At 37.5% G+C, this 16301-nt stretch overlaps 1 protein-coding gene and 1 long non-coding RNA gene across 2 annotated transcripts in view; one reads left to right on the forward strand and one right to left on the reverse strand.

Annotated features, from left to right (window-relative positions):
* Positions 1 to 16301, forward strand: part of LOC107835617 (uncharacterized) — a 21460-nt gene continuing 5159 nt past the window's right edge. The window contains exons 1-2 of the long non-coding RNA XR_001661421.1: positions 1 to 81; positions 2380 to 2430. This is a non-coding gene — a long non-coding RNA (uncharacterized LOC107835617). The remainder of the gene's footprint in view (positions 82 to 2379; positions 2431 to 16301) is intronic.
* On the reverse strand, positions 4556 to 15080 carry chaf1b (chromatin assembly factor 1, subunit B). The gene is made up of 14 exons (XM_007546351.2): positions 14981 to 15080; positions 14481 to 14615; positions 13576 to 13708; positions 13332 to 13452; positions 12842 to 12945; positions 12643 to 12739; positions 12432 to 12516; positions 11525 to 11618; positions 10611 to 10680; positions 10438 to 10529; positions 10199 to 10358; positions 7942 to 8517; positions 5975 to 6063; positions 4556 to 5059 (listed from the first exon to the last, which is right to left on the reverse strand). The coding sequence occupies exons 2-14, from the start codon at positions 14604 to 14606 to the stop codon at positions 4959 to 4961; spliced, it is 1848 nt and encodes a 615-aa protein (XP_007546413.1). The 5' UTR covers positions 14607 to 14615; positions 14981 to 15080; the 3' UTR covers positions 4556 to 4958.

Raw genomic sequence — 16301 nt, forward strand, 5'->3', positions numbered from 1 at the left:
TTTAAAGAGACTCCACCACGCGAATTCTGATTGGCTAAGAGAGCTGCCAATCATCTCAGCTCTCTGTCTGTAGCCAGCAAGGTAGGTTGTTCAGTCACGATGCCAATTTCCAAGTGTTTGTTTCACTTGCTGCTAAGTCGTGTAAAACATTATTTTTGAACAAAAAATACTGAACTTATGAAATCATATAACATGTCGTGTTTATATATAAAAACGAAACGCCAAGTTCTTTTACTAAGACGCACACTGCTGAATTAACATTAAAATGTTATGTAAGTCTAAAAATATAATTGGAAAGGCATTGTCTCTTAATATTCTCAAGGAAAACCAAGAATCTTCAATTTTAATGTCCCATCGAAAGTAGAATGCGTACATGAAAAATTGATAATCATAGATAATAAAATATTTCCAATAACAAAATTCCTTTTGTTTTATTAGTATTTTTGTAATAGACCAATAAAAATTTAGTCCAAACTTTTGAAGAGGAAAAAAAATAAAAATACAGAGCCATTTTTTTCTTTACTTTTCTTTTTTCTTTTTACTAACACAAATTTCAAACACATGATGCCCATTTATGGTCAGCTGCAGTTAAAAATAAGAGAAGTTTGATTTCTCTTACCTTTGGTAAGAGTTTCCAAAATCTCACAATTACTCAGATTTAGTGTAGAATGTATCTGAGCAGATTTTTAAGTCTTCTTACTGATTCTTAGTTGGATTTACAGTTGAAACCAGATGTTTAAATAGACTAAATAAAAAGACACATTGTTATTTTTTACTCACTGTCTCTAGTTAAAAAAACAAACTTCTCTTATTTTATGTCAGTTACAATTAACACATTTTTTTTTTCTATTTGCTAAATTCCACAATAACGGAAGGAGTGGTCAGAGATTTATTTATTAGTGTTTTCAAAATTCAGTTAAGTTTAGTATTTGGCATTGCCTTTGAACTGTATGACTTGGGTCAAACATTTTGGGTCTCCTTGCTTTTTTCTGTCCATGATATGTGTCTTCTTATTTGCTGTAAACGTCTGGTTTCAACTGTGGATCTAGACTTTGACTGGGCCATCACAACACATGAATATAGATGCTTTTAGCAAAACCCTTGCATTGTAGCTTTGGCTGTGTGTAAAAGACAAAAACATTTAAATCAGTGTGCCAACTCCACTGTGCTAGAGGCCTCTCAAATTGGGTGGAGTTTTAACACAGGACATGAAGATACACCTGTGCTATTTTAAAGGCAACTTGTTCCAACGTTTTGCAGCTACTTTTGAAAAAGTCTGCTCTCCTCTGAGGTTTAACCTAGTTTTTGGTAGAACAAAATGTAACAGAACAGCTTATATATGCCTGGGAAGGAGCATTAGGTTTTAGGTTGTCAGAGGTAAAAGTTATTTCAGAGTCTCTGGCAGTGTTGGTAATGAAAACAGGGGAGAAAAAAAAACAATTGTGGAAGACTCAAAAGTATGACAGTTCCTGGTTGGTACGCTACTGTAAAAGTGCCACAAATTAATAAAATAAAAAATCCTGCATACTCGATTCAAAATAAAAAAAAAACAACTTAAGCATATCATAAAGAGAGATGAAAGTGTATCCCTATCCCTGATGATGAGTGTGAGTTGTCTTCCTGTATTTTCCTGAATTTAGCTCCTTATATGTAAACCTGGAAACTCTCAGCGCTTGCTCCAGATGTTCTTGAATATCCCCACATCGCACAAAGACATAAATGTAAAAATGTATATTAAAAAACTAACTTGCATAAAACACATGAAATATGATCGGGGATACTTAAATTTTTTGTTTGTATGTCTTCTGTTTTTCACAAATCCTAGTACTTACATGTGTTTAAAACAACATTATTTTCTGCACCTCAGCATGGTTGGTGGTTGTAATTAATTTAGAGATCATGAAGTAACTACAACTTTATTTTCTTTTTTTTTTTTTTAAAAAAAAAGCATAGCTGAAAGAGAGTACATAACTTAATAGGAACTCCTTACTGGGGAATCTACAATAAAGTTCAGAACTTAATATTCTTATTTAGCTGAATTTGTCGGTATACACAGAGAATAGAGTTAAAATTACGGTCGTAATCTGTTTTAAGGTTGACGTAAGTGTTTGTACACTTGGCACATTCGTTCTCAGTCGCTGGGCCCTGAGAACAGCCAGCGACTGAAGAGAAGAATGCCCACAGCAAGATGGGAACAGAGATATAACTCTCTTTGAGAAAACAGCCAACCACCACAAAGTCTGAAACCAGAGACAGATCTGTGAGTTAGAGCAACTAGAATGCTTACCTAGTTTTTGGGAGTTTTTTTTATTTTTTTTTATTAATCACATAGTTCTCATCCAGGATTGACCAGCATTTTGTCCCTTTTTTTTTCTCCAGGATGAAGTAGAATGTGGTCTAGGCACTCAGGTGGAATTTGACTATCCAACAGTAAGTTATCATATGCCTTATAATCACAAATGGCTGCTTTCTAACCACGATTCTATGAACTTCTTTGAGTGTTGTAAATTTTAGCATCCAAAAGTCTTCAACAAAGCACTTCTTCATTTAACTGCAACCTTAACAGCATTTGTTACCTGTTGATCTGTGGGCCTTTGCCCCAATTACCCAGTTTTAATTTTAAAATGAAAGTCTGCTTAGCTCGTGCCTATTTCAGACGTGCAATATTGTTCATGACCATGTGAGAAAACTACGGCCTAATTTTTAGCCTCATACACAACACTGTGAAGTCAGATCTCATTGAGATTCTGCGTCTATTGAATCCATTCAGTAGGTGGAAGTCAGCCTTACTGATGTCGCAGGAGTTCAGCAAACTATACTTCAAGCTTTGGTTTTGAAATATTTGAAGAATACAAAAACTGTTGATGCTTCATTGCAGTGACTTCACTGGATTGTTTCTACCACTTCCTTTGTTTCAAATGACCCTAGCTACATCCTTGGATGCTGAGCGACATTGTTTTGTGGCGAGATCTAACAGTCACCCTCCTCCTCTTACTCAGTTTGCCATTAAAGTTTTTTTTTTAATAGCTTTCTTTAGTTCAACAACTTCCTACAGCATTTGTAGGAAGCTTTCCGTCTTTGTCTTCCAGTTTTTGAAAGCTAATCCCATTTAAATAATACACACAACCTCTTACCTCTTTATTAAATGTTCAATAATCACCTGTAAAATATATATCTATCCAGTTCTGTAATCTTTTGCAGACACTTCTCATTCTATTCAACCTTACAAAATTTTGAGTTATTTAATTTCTTTCAAAACACAGTCATGGTTTAACACTGGTTTTCCATTGGGGGTGGGGGGCTATTTCCATATTACACTAAATTAAAGTCTAAAACATTATTTAGGAAAATGTGTAAATCCTTCTTTTGGCAACACTTTACCTGAGAATATGACACCACAGATAAGAGGCATTTAGGTATTTAAAAACCTAAACCAGGAATAGTTTAGTTTGATTAAATGTCAGACTGTAACAAAAAGAAAAATGTGTGAAACATGTAAAATCTAATATGGCTGCCTTGCATACAAACCATAGCTTGAGTAAATATTAAACCTAATACTAAACCTTTCTCACACTCAGTGAAGTGAGCTTGGCAACCAAACATATCAGTTTGTAAATCCTAAGAAGCTTGTCTTTCTTTTCTTATGTTGGAACCTGATGACTTAATTTGGATTTTATGGTATTTTCAGATTCATGTTTCAACGACAGAAATAGTTGAAGGTTGCAAAAGTAGCAACCAGCACCTATTACTGGTTCACTGTGGTCCATACTGGTCCTGGTGGTACTTCTCCTTTGACAGCTCCTGATGAAGCAAAGATCAATGTGCTTGAAAAATCGGTCTTTTTCTTAGTGCGATGCTCATTAGCTGAATGCTAAACTTAATATGTTTTGATTCATTTAACTTCAAATGTGCAAATACTGCAGCGTTCTACTGAAGGCACCCATTCAATGACCGACACTGGAGCTCACCATTGCATTATATCAGTCTGCTTTAAGAATGATCCCAAAACGAGATCTGGAAAAACATGAACACGTACAGTTGGAACCAAAAGATTACATACAGTTTTTTTCTGTATAACCTTTGGATTGGAGTATGCCGCTTCTGGTAACTGCACAGTACTTTTAAGCTGTAATCTTCTCCTTATTGCACAGTATGTTATTATATCTTGGTTTTATACTTTTTTAAATTTTTGTGAGAACATACATATGTCAAAGCTGTCGTTATGCCCACTGTGGGACAAAATGTTTCTATTCCATCTTCCCTTTTCTAACTTCCCAAGTTAGAAAATGGTGTAACAAAGCTTTAATAATTTGAATACATTTCAGTTTTTTATCATCCATGTTAAACTTTTTTAAATTTTAACTGAAGCATGTTAATATACATGCACCTTAGCACCACTGAAAGCAAACACAGGTTCTTATAAAGTGGGTTTCACAAGGCTTTAATATAAGGCATCTACAAATCAGCGTAATTATATTCAATTATTAAAAGATAAATGAGGAATACTCAAACATTTTAAGAAAGAACTGTGTAATTAAGACACCTTGAACCAAGCTACTCGAAGTCTTTTATTAATAATTTGACATTTTCAATTCAAGATGTTAACTGTTGCTTCAGTTGTCAAAAGGTTACAGAGTTAAACTTCAAACTACCAAACCTCAAAGTGCTCTTCTTTTTTTTCTTTAAGCACTGCAGCTCAGATTTATCTCGATTTACTATTTTTCTCCCCCCAAAACAGCCTCAGAGCGTCATTAGGAAAGGGAAATAAAACATTATCTGTTTAAGATACTAAATACAGTTTAAAAAAAACAACAAAACAACTCTTTGAACAGAAAGTCATGCAGTTTGTAGCTGGACAAGCACAAAGATGCTGCGGTGTTACAACCACGAGGAACTTCATATAGTTCTTTTATTCCTGATGTTTCCTTTAAGCACCACCACACTCCAGGCAGTGAATGCTAATCCTTACATGTTCTGGTTTTTACTGGGGTGTTACTGGTCTTGGCCCGTTTGGATTCTGGAGGTTGGCAAACTGGATCGGAGGGGGGAGATGGACGCTCTGGAGAGACACAAAGAGAGGGATCAGCGACGAGAGGATAAAGTTTATAGCCTGTTTCTGTGCAGTTTTTGGAGGATATATATAAAAAGAAAAAAAAAGCCACATGATTGTGTCATTAATGCTGCATGATGTATATTAAACATACCAATGGGTAATAAAGTATGGGTGTCAATTGTGGGATTTTACAAAAATCCTCATCTTAGTGGAGTGTATGGATCCAGACTGGATGGGTTTTATAACAATACGACTCAGAAACATTGAAATCTGGTCACTTCAGTCTGACTTGGCCGGAGTCACAAACTGCTTCCACGCATTTTGTTGTCAGATTTTCCTGAACACACTGCACTGTTTGACTCAAATGTTTGGAGGAGCAATACAGAATACAAATAAACACCTTCAGAGGAGGAACTTCATTAAAAATATGTCAAAAATTTTAAACAAGAAAAAGAGTTGTATTATTTTGTTTCGCCAGAGGCATGTTTGACCTAAAAGCTGTATTTTTTTTGAGAGGGTGGATTTAGTCTTACTTATTAATGATTTGCAACAAAGTAAAGCAATAAGTACCATATTACAACTAAACTATAACCAAAGGGAACTGATTTAATTTTCAGAAACATTTGGCTGGTTACTTTAAGAAACGAAAGCCTTTTAAATGAAGATGTTACTTATTTTACCACTATTTAACTATTGCAACTCTGGTGACACAGCACATGAAAAAGAAACAAGTGTTTGTGTTTACATAACTTAGGGTCTAGAAAGCCTCCCATTGGTGTGTGTAAAGGTTAAAGGTAACATTAAGGAGGGTTTGCAGATTCTCAAGACAACATTTTTAACATTTTTTAAAAGCCGTTATTGACGACGGCAGACTGAGACAACACTCTTAAACGCCAAGCTGAAAGAGGTGGAGAAACCAACCGTGTTTGGCCTTCTCCGTGGCCGCAGCATTGCTGAACAGTGAGCTGACAGCTGGAGGCCGAGATCCAAGGGGAGTCAAAGACACTCTCCTACAAACGAACAGGGAGACCAAAAATAAAAAGACTATCAAACTACACAAACTCCAAAGCATCAATTAAGAATGCTGCTTTGCTGTAACAGACATGGATTCCATCTTTTATTTAGCATGTTGCTAAAAGTAGAACGGAAAAGGCATTTGCAACAATCGTCTATGAGCCACAGTCAGTGGGGGTCCAGCCAGATCCCCCGTACCAGACGGGGCTTTGTTTGCGCTGCCAGGACGAAGCACGTGGGAAGTGAAAGAAACATCAAAATGCTGCATCCCAGCTTTCCCTTAAAAATCGCTTGGAAGCATCTCTCATTGAAAAAAAGATGGATAATAAAAGAGTTTATGGTGTTCCCCAGCTCTTTGCAGAGCTCACAGATTATGAGTTCAGCTCTTGAAACATCAGCAGAAGCAGGCAGTGGAAGCAGGGTTTCCCAGCCGTGTGACTCCAGTCAAAACCCCATTTGAATAGTCCCAGAATTTCCATAAATTATCACCGGTGGTCATGTGATGGGACCAGCTGCCCTTTAAGTACCCAGAGCTCTTCAGCTCAAAGAAACTTTCAATGCATGGGTGGCAAAAAATAAAAAAAAAAACAATAGATTAAAACGACTCGACAAAAAGTTCCTCCATTTGGTGACTTCCACTAGTTCTAAGAAATTGAACTCAAACTTTCAAACCGAATTTTCATTCTCCTACGTATACTCTTCATCTTTTACATGGCAGCTTGATCCACAGACGTTTCATTGCTTTTTAGAGTTTTAAGGTAATTTGTGGAGTTGCCATGGAAACTTCTGTTGTATTGGGCTCGACAGAAGCTTAAAGTCAACATCCAAGTACAGAATCAGCAGGGGGATTTTTGTCTTCTTTAGCTGCCAACAGATAAACAAACACAAGGAATGTATTTAAAATACCAACACTCAACCTGCTATGTAGGGATTTTATTATTTTTCTGACTGTTGAAATAGTTGAAAACCTTCACTGTGTCATGATGTGTAAGAAGGCTGAAAATAAAAATCATCTATTATTGCAGCAGCACGACAAAGAAAAGGCCAGTCTTTAATATGAGTAAACTAATTATAAATTTGAATATACTTATATTATTTTTAGAATAACCGTCTTGTAATAGGGTAACAATGCACACTTTCATGTCAACTAGGGCTAAAACGACTAATTGGACTATTTGTGATGAATTGATTATTTCAATAATCACCAACTAATTTAGTAGTTGATTAATTGTTAACTGGAGTACACGGATTCAAAAGAAGGCATTTGCAAAAGGAAAAACACATTCAGAGCAGTAATTAATGCACATCTGTGAAAACAAATATTTAAAAACTGCATTTAGGATTTAAAAAAAAAAAAAAAATCCTTCTTTGTTTATAAATCTACCCAGAGCTCTTCTGGGTAAAACTAAAACTATGCAAATTCTGTGACACAAAACTCCTAGTAAGCACTTTTTGCAATGCAGATGTTAATCCAAATACAGTCACCAGATTGGCTCTGCGCTGTATTGATGTTCAGTCGAGCAGAAAGGGCCGAGTTTTTTACGCGTTGATGTTTTGAAGTATTTTTTAATTGAAGATGCAAATGATCAAGTGTTCACTAAAGATGCTTTTACTGTATTTCAGACAGTAAAATGTTTATCTGATTTAAAACGAATTGAATTATCTGTTACTTTGCATCTTTTAATGCGTTTCTGATACTGTATAAAGAACTATTAAATAGTTAAATGAAAAATCTGCCAACTTTTTTAATCAGAATAATCAATGGAATAACAAATTACTAAAATAATTGTTAGCTGCAGCTCCAACGCTTACCGTAGAATGAATATAAAAATAAGTAAAAAGTGTTTACGTCTCATTTCTCCTCCTGTGTTTACCTTGGGGTGGGTCCTTTTGGAGTGGTCGGACCTTTAGGGGTTGTGGACCCAGCGGTGTTGAGAACCTTTGACGTGGAGGGAGTGAGAGGCGCGAGGCGGGGCTGGTTCCTGGAGGAGCCGGTCGGGGTGAGGGGAGTCACGGAGGGCTGGGGAGTCGAGGGAGCGCTTGTGCTTCCAGATGCCGGAGTCTGAGCTGCTGAGGGAGTCGAAGTTTTGGGGGTGGCGGGCTTCCCCCAGCCCTCCAGCGTGTTAAGGGTGATCCTGCGAGGCTGAGGAGTCGATCTGGGTTTCGGGATGGCCTTCTTTTCGTCCGTCGGGGTGGGACACGGGGAGTCTTTTTTACCGCTGCTGGTTTGGGACGCCGGGTTTGGGGCGGAGCTCGACGGCTGGGAAACCGGAGAGGAGTTTTTGCTTGCCGACGACTTCTTGCCTTTTTTCTCGACGCCGCTGTTTGGGACAAAGATTTCCAAGACGGGAGGCTCCTTGAGCGGAGTACCCAGCTCCCCAGGAGAGAAGGACAGGAAGGAGCAGTAGCCGTCTGTTGACGACACGGCCAGGAAGGAGCCATCGCTAGACCTAAACAGGAAATCGTACAGACATGTCGGTGGAATGTAAAATATGAAGAAGACACCGTTTAATTAATCAATGGCTTTACATTCACACTTGGTCTAGTTTTTATTCCACATTTAAGGTGCCCAAAAGCATTCATGCGAAGCCGATAAAGAGACACGCCAATCAAATTTATCATCATGTGTAAATCCATTAAAATTTTTGTTTTACATGCATTTCATCTAATAATAACGTCTAACAGTATAATTACAGAAAGAGCTTTATTTTGACTTTCAGGTTTATGGCTTTTCTCCTTTTTTTTATTTTAATCTTTGCAAGTCAGACACGCAGTCATGATTTCAGCATTTCACAGCCAAGTTTTGGTCAGTTTTCTGAATTTATACGGCACTGTTCCAGTCACAGCGATCACCCAAAGCTCTTTATACTGAAGCCAAACTCACCCAGCTGCGCTAATAAACACACACACTAGTCTTCCTATTATTGTCTATTGTTAAAATGCAGAAGTTCACCATGACAAAGAGCTGGCTGTTCAGCAGTGGTTTAAATATTAAAACTACAAAAGAAACGTACTGTGTTGAAGGAATAAGACAGAAAGGATGGACTGACGGGTTACAAGACAAAAAAATGACAGCAGCACTAGGAAACACTAGGAGTGGAGAGATAGATGGAGCCATAAATCGATGGAAACATAAAAGGTCAGAAGGAGCAATGGATGGACGGATGGATTGATGTCAGGATAGCTGTGTAGGAAAACAGTTTTGAGATTTTTATGTAAGCTAGAAATAAATGTTTTGGTCCTTTAAGAAAAGAAAAAAAAACTGCCGACTTACAGCGTGACCTTTTTCAGCAAAATTGCAGAAAGAGTGCATAAAAACTAAATACACTTTTAGGGCTTCTTTGTGTGTGTGTGTGTGTGTGCGCGCGCGCGTGTGTGCGTGTGTGTAAGTACGATGGGTGATCGGTCTACAAGCAAATAGCACAACTGGAAACATCTCAAACTGGTTTGGGAAGAAAACTGTCAAATAAAAAGTTCCTGCAGTGACATCACTAAAAGAATCTCGATAAGAACTTTATTTGAAGGGGTGTGCATAAGACTGACATGACACTGTCATAAACATGACATAACACCTGTAATGAACATAAAGAAGTCTTTATGAATGTTTATGAGAGTTGTCATGAAGTGCCATTCGGTAAATAATGACACTTTTAATGCAAAGTTCCTCTAAAAGTTGCATTAAAAGTTGCATTAAAAGTGCCAACTTTGCATGATTTTGTAAATTATGATAATTTAATGCAAAATTGGCATTTTTAATGGACTTTTAATGCAACTTTTAGAGCGACTTTGCATTAAAAGTGTAATTATTTACCGAATGACACTTTATGACAACAGTCATAAACATTCATAAAGACTTCTTTATGTTCATGACAGATGTTATGTCATATTTATGAAGGGTTAGTCTTATGCACACCCCGTAAAAATAAAGTGCTACCAGAATCTCTTTACATCCAAGTATGACTGACAAATATGAAGTGTTTCTGTGTGCAGAATAAAAGTCAGCTCAGTCAGGGCATGTTCCAACTTTTCCTGTCTGACAGAACCAGCAAGAAGCCCTCTGGTCACACACTGGCAGACTGAGAAGCATCTAGAAACACACACAAACTCAGCCCAACTCAAGCCCAGGTTTACCATGTGAGGTCACTGAGTGTGTGGTAGTGGATGTTGGACACCAGGCCAAAGGGAAGGCTCTGCTGAGTGTCGTACAGGAAGATGGAGTCCTCGGAGGCCACGGCGAACACCATGCGGTATGGCAGCTGGAAGAGGTTGGGGAGACCCTGGGGTGATCCGTCTGTAAGGCAGAAATGTCAACAAACATGCAGAAGAAGAAGAATGAACACAGACAACGTTTCTTAATTAATGGTTCTCACCTTCTCCCTTTTTGGACCTGAGTTCAAAGTAGACCGGACAGCAGCGCACAGCCAGGGTGGCTTTAGACGGACAAGGCAGGTGGGCGATCGGCCTGACAGCCGAGAACAAATGTGAATATTACTTATAAGATGTTTAACAGCATGAAATGAACAAAACTTAAAACAAGCTTTACCTCTTTAGGCTTTTCCTGGAGAAAATGTAAGTGGTATTTATGATGTTTTCTCCCACCTCGACACATCCAGCTGTTGTTTGAGTAGAAAAGAGCGACGGGGTTAGATACAGAAGGAAGACAGCGATTTTAATCTTCAAATCCTCCACTGTATAAGGTGAATGTAAAGGGATGCCTCTGGTTTGGTAGTGAACATCTACAGTGCTTTGTTGGTAATTGTGAAGTAGAAGGAAACTGAAATTACTTTTAAATTTGCTTTAGCATGTTTATGTTCACAGACAATCTGACTCATCTTGTGGAAATTTGCATGGACAGTGGAGAGAAATGTTAGGGTTTTTTTTTTGTTTTGTTTTTTGCACAAAGCAGACAAGAGACAAAATAAAATACCTGCAGCTTAAACTGCAGCAAAACTCGGGTTTCCAGTAATAATACATCCCACATTTTTCTATTTTCTTCTGCCACTTCGTACGGTTAAGGAATAAACAGGTGGTGGCTCAGGAGAAGCCCAGAAACACTTCAGAGAAAGCCTTTCAGCTTGGAGCTGACAAGAAATGTTTAAAATTCACAAAGTTTTTTTTTTTTATAAAAAGAATTAACAAAAAAGCCTACTAGACAACAAGCAATTAAAACAAAAACGGCACTGTGCTTGTTAGTAAACGTTTCTATGTCAAATGGTCGGTTATGTTTTACCCACTGTCGCTCACTGACGTAATAACATTTTTAAGTTTAGTACAATAGTTTTCTCCCCTCGATTTGTTTGTTATTCAGCTTTTCTACATGAACATCAAGCAACCACACAAATATAGAGACTTTGGTTTGATATTTAATCTATAAAACCAGTAGGTCATCAAATATTCAACCCCCTGTAAATACAATTAGCAAGCTGAGGTTGAATTTGGTGAATGCAGTCAACGTACCTGGAGCAACAAGGAACGACCCATCTGGTGTAAAGGAAAGACGACGAAAGAAGGACCGCATACTGTCGTCGTGAAACATTCTGTACTGCTTCACCTGCAAAGTGACACAAAGGGGAGATTATAGATGGTTTAATTCAGCAATGCACATTTTCCTTTCCAACCCTTTTTCAGACTGGACTCTCAAAGACCTCCAAACATCCAAGCCTTATTTTAATGAGTGATCAACCGAATCGACCAAGTTACCATCTGCATATATAAAAATATTCTTTAAAGCAGTTTCTCCAAATGTAGAGATAAAATACTGCAGACTTTCAGTGCTATGTTTGACAAGAAAACAAGAAATAATTTTAAAGCCACACACAAAAAAGATGTTTAAACATCAGCTAATTTTAATTTAAGGATTTAACTCTCTCATAACTTTTAAAAAAGGGAGCTTATGAAACACATTTGTTTATTTTTAAACAACTAATTTAAATTCAATCTGAAGTTAAACCATTTGAGGTGAAGAAATGGTATCTCCAAAAGCAGAAATGGGTTTGCATAAAGGTTCAGTAAAACCAAACCAATCTGAGTTTGACAAAAATCCAATTTAACATGCAGACATTCAAAGATAAAGAATCTAAATCCAATATCAACTGATGAAAGAATCATTTAATTTTGCTTCTCATTCTTTAGCTAACATAACTGGGAATAACATTTTTTCCTGAATCCATTTTCTTTTTCTCAGATCTGGAAAATGCTAAAAGCTATTTCCACATTTTCCCAGAATTCAATACAAAGTAGAGCAGCCTAATTGATATTTACAGTCCAATTATTTAGAAGAAAGGACAAAAACTCATGACAGAGTGAAAAATGTACATTTTATGACCTGAAACAAAGAGGAGCGCAGAAGCTACATTTTACAAACCTCTCCATCAGCAAGAGGCCCAGAGCTCATTTTGCTGATACAGAAGGCCTTCTTCTTTGTGTGAGTGCTGTACACACGCATCACTCTGACACGCAAACAGAAAATAAGAAAGAGTAATCCATTACTTACATAAAAATCAGTCTGGCTGGCTGTCACCATATTATTACTGCACACATGTGCATCGAGTAGTCTTAAAAACGTCCTGTTCTACCTGTCACAGCTGAGCGTGGCGACATACTGCCCCTGTGGATCCCACGTCACTCCCTGCACGTAGCTCTTGTGGTCATTCAACATACACAACTTCTGTCCTGAACACAGAATGAGAAAAAAAAAAATAAAATAAAAATCAACGTGCATCACTGATGTAGCTCGTTTCAATATTTGCACCATACACAGCTGAGGCCGCACACCTTTGCTGATGTCCCACATAATAGCAGTGTTGTCAACAGATCCAGAAATCATGAAGTTTCCGTCTCGTGTCCAGCAGATGTCATACACGTCCTCTAAATGTCCTCTGGGGACAAAACAGAAAATGTAACAGTTTCAATAGATAATTTGGGAAAGTTTTGATCAAACACAGTTGGTTTAACTCAAGCTTTGATACAATTATTAGAATTGGAACAAGGTTTAAAACGTCATGAAACATCACAAATAGAGCAAAAAAAATAAGGTTCAGTCAATCAACAGATAGGCAGCTTCTTCATCATCGGTCTACGCTGGAGTCTGCACAGCTGGAAGATGCAAATGTGAAGCTGTCCTAGTTAAGCCACTGCAGTGAGTGTTTGAAGCCAGAAAAATTATTACATAGCGGATATCAAGAAAAATATATTTTTAGAAGACAACAACGAAACCGTGTGCATCTTTATATAGCAGACAGGTCCACTCTCTGTTCTTATGTACCTGAGTGTTTTGACCACAGACCAGCTCTCTTTGTTCAGCTGAGCATCTTCTTCATCCTGAAACACAGTGGCCTGTTCCGGCTCCTTGGAGTCGTTGAGCTTCCACAGAAGAATAGCTGCATCTGTATGCAAGAAAAAAAAAAAAAAAAAAAAACAAGACACAGGACATGTCTCAGTTCTAAATGCATTAATGAAACAAAAGTAGTGACACAGAAGTAAAGAGAACTTTATTTTGCGGGACGTACCGTCTCCCCCTGAAGCGAGCAGCTCTCCGTTTGGGCTAAAGCGAACCACGTTGACCGCCTTGCTGTGTCTGGCCAGGTTAGACAAAAACTCCACCGCGGCCTTCCCATCTGGACCTTGCTCCACCCGCCACAGCTGCGTAAACAATTGGGGAAAATGAGGCAAATTCGTCATGAACATCCACAGCTTTCCGCTTTACAAGCCGATGCAATGCGGTGAAATAATTAGGAGTTATGACACAGACGCAGTGTGCTGGACGCTACAAGAGACAATTTTCTTTGGCTTTTGGAGGGCGGAAAGAAGGAAAGCTATTAGTAAGAGCAGACACAAAAAAGAAAGAAAGCACAACATTTAGACAAACGCGTAAAAAAATACCTGGAAAATAGTGAAATCCAATGTTAACTTTTTCAGAATTTTCCAGACTGCAGATACTATGAGACCGAATGCCACTTTGCCTCAAAAATGTGGATTTGTAAAGACTCAGCAATTTTTTTTTTCGCTCACTCCACAGAGTGGTGTTTCATAAAGGAAGAATAGCCACAATATTACTCATTTTAAATATATTTTACTGCCTTTTAACCATGTAGCAGAGACAGATCCTCCCACATGCACTCAAAATACCTTTATTTATTTTTGTTATAGTTGTTGTAGTGTCAAAAACTTAAAGAGGTGTGCATACTTTTGGACGGCACAGTGCACCATCAACACATTATGAGACTGTTGAACGCATCATGGTTATAGATGAGTGGCAGGCATAAGGAAAAAGTATATTCATCACTGGTACTGTCAGCTTCTGGATGCCACTTAAGATGTCTCCTACCGTTGTTTTAAACAGAAGAGGTTTTGAGCCCTGCTTTTTAATCAAGTACTAAATTGTAACTTCAGCGGATGTTTCCTCTCCACTCACCCTGACTGTGGTGTCCACTCCAGCTGTGGCCAGTCGATGAAAACGTCCCTCCGAGTTGTGCTGAAAGTCCAGACTGTACACCGGCTCCTTGTTGTGCCAGGCTATCTCACAAGTCACCACCTTCATTTTTAACCCCTTTATAGAGGAAACATGCAAAACCAGCTTATATACAAGATAGTTTAAATGACTTTGAATATAGTGCAAATAAATAACGCGTCCATAAACAGCAAAGGTGGACCCTATGTTATAAATTACGCCAAAAAAAATATATTTTGAAACTGTTACCAGATACTTCAACTGAATGCTAGGGTTAGCTCTTAATGTTAGCACCAAACTGAGCGGGTTATCTAGGCATTTCACTCAAAAGCCAGTCGCCACATACATTACAGTGTTTATCTAATGCTATTAGATGCTATCAAGCATATTGTGACATAGATAAACTCGACTTTTTTCCTCATTAGCTAACTAATATTACTTTTAATAATAAGTGTGTACTTTACCTCCTCTGTCGTTCAGCAGCAAAAATATTAACAATTTCCCGCGTACGTTTCGCTCAAAACTTCCGGCCAAGCATCGGGGACTGATTGGACGAAAGCGTGGAAGGGGCGGAGTTAGTTTGCAGCTTTTGACAACGGGTCCATTCCTTAACAGTGCGCCGGTGGGTGACATGGGTGGGAGTGGAGATGAAGAGAGGAAGGTGGAGTTTTAGCGTAAACAGCAGGTCATTAAGGAGGAATAAACATTCTTAGTGCAGAGCACGTCATCAGCTACAACCAGCTTAAAAGAGCAATAGTGTAAATATTAAATTCAGTTTCCTGAGATTATAGGATTTAACTTTATTCCATAGTATTTTGTTTTGGTAGCTAAACAACTCCAACGTCGTTATATGTCACGTAATCAAAGTGAGTCATTTAGCTTTTGGATCTGGAGCATCATAGATTTTGACTGAGACATGATTTGATATTTTATGTAAACTATGCCACCCTTATTTACTGTTCACACCCGTTTTGTGATAATGTTTTTATGTCTGCGTGATATTGTGTGTTTGTGTTATGTTGAGCGATACAACATTGCATATTTTTTATTCTGTATTGTACCACTTGAGAAATACTAGTTGGCTTCAACTAGTGGTATTCTTCAAAATGGGAAAGACAAGACAAAATACTGTTTGTGAAACATGAGTTTCAATCTTTGAACAGAATCATTTTTTTTTTTATTTAAATGAATGTGTGTGATCCAATATTCGATCCAGTTTTTCTTGCAACTAGAAAAAATAAGTGGCATACAATGACTCCATATGACTTTTCCTTTTTGACTACAATTACTAAAATAAAGAAACGTTACAATATTCTAGCTTGCTGAAATGCCCTTGAACACACCAGAAAAAAATGTTACCACAAGGAATTATGTTTCTAAAATCTCTTTACTTGCAATAAACGACATTCAGCTTCAGTTCGCCATAGCTCTTAGTTGCAGTTTGAACATAACCAGCCATAGAAACGTGAAGCTTAAGTTCAATTGGCAATATCCAGAAATGAACTGCAAGGCTTATTGCTGGAACTACACAATATCTATCCAAATTGGAGAACAAATGATTTACACAGAACATGGGGAGTATAAAAATAGATTTAACATTATATTCTGTACATGTTTGGAAAAAAAACAAAGAAAAAGGAAGTAGTGTGACATTTAGTCGGGTAAAAAAAAACTAAACATAAAATAAAATACTTTAACTAAAATCTTCAGATTAAAATGTAAAAAAAAAACCCTCCTTAGTTAATTTAAAAGATGCTAAAATTATGTAAAAAAACAAATTTCTCT

The sequence above is a fragment of the Poecilia formosa genome, unplaced genomic scaffold (assembly GCF_000485575.1).
Source record: "Poecilia formosa unplaced genomic scaffold, Poecilia_formosa-5.1.2 Scaffold16, whole genome shotgun sequence".
NCBI lineage: Eukaryota > Metazoa > Chordata > Actinopteri > Cyprinodontiformes > Poeciliidae > Poecilia > Poecilia formosa.

Excerpts from the sequence above, each read along its gene's own strand:
- chaf1b (XM_007546351.2), bottom strand. The coding sequence starts at position 14,606 with ATGAAGGTGGTGACTTGTGAGATAGCCTGGCACAACAAGGAGCCGGTG. Across the intron at positions 11,619-12,431 it reads GGCCTCTTGCTGATGGAGAG|GTGAAGCAGTACAGAATGTT; the intron begins GTTTGTAAAATG and ends GTCACTTTGCAG. Across the intron at positions 10,681-11,524 it reads GTCGTTCCTTGTTGCTCCAG|CTGGATGTGTCGAGGTGGGA; the intron begins GTACGTTGACTG and ends CTCAAACAACAG.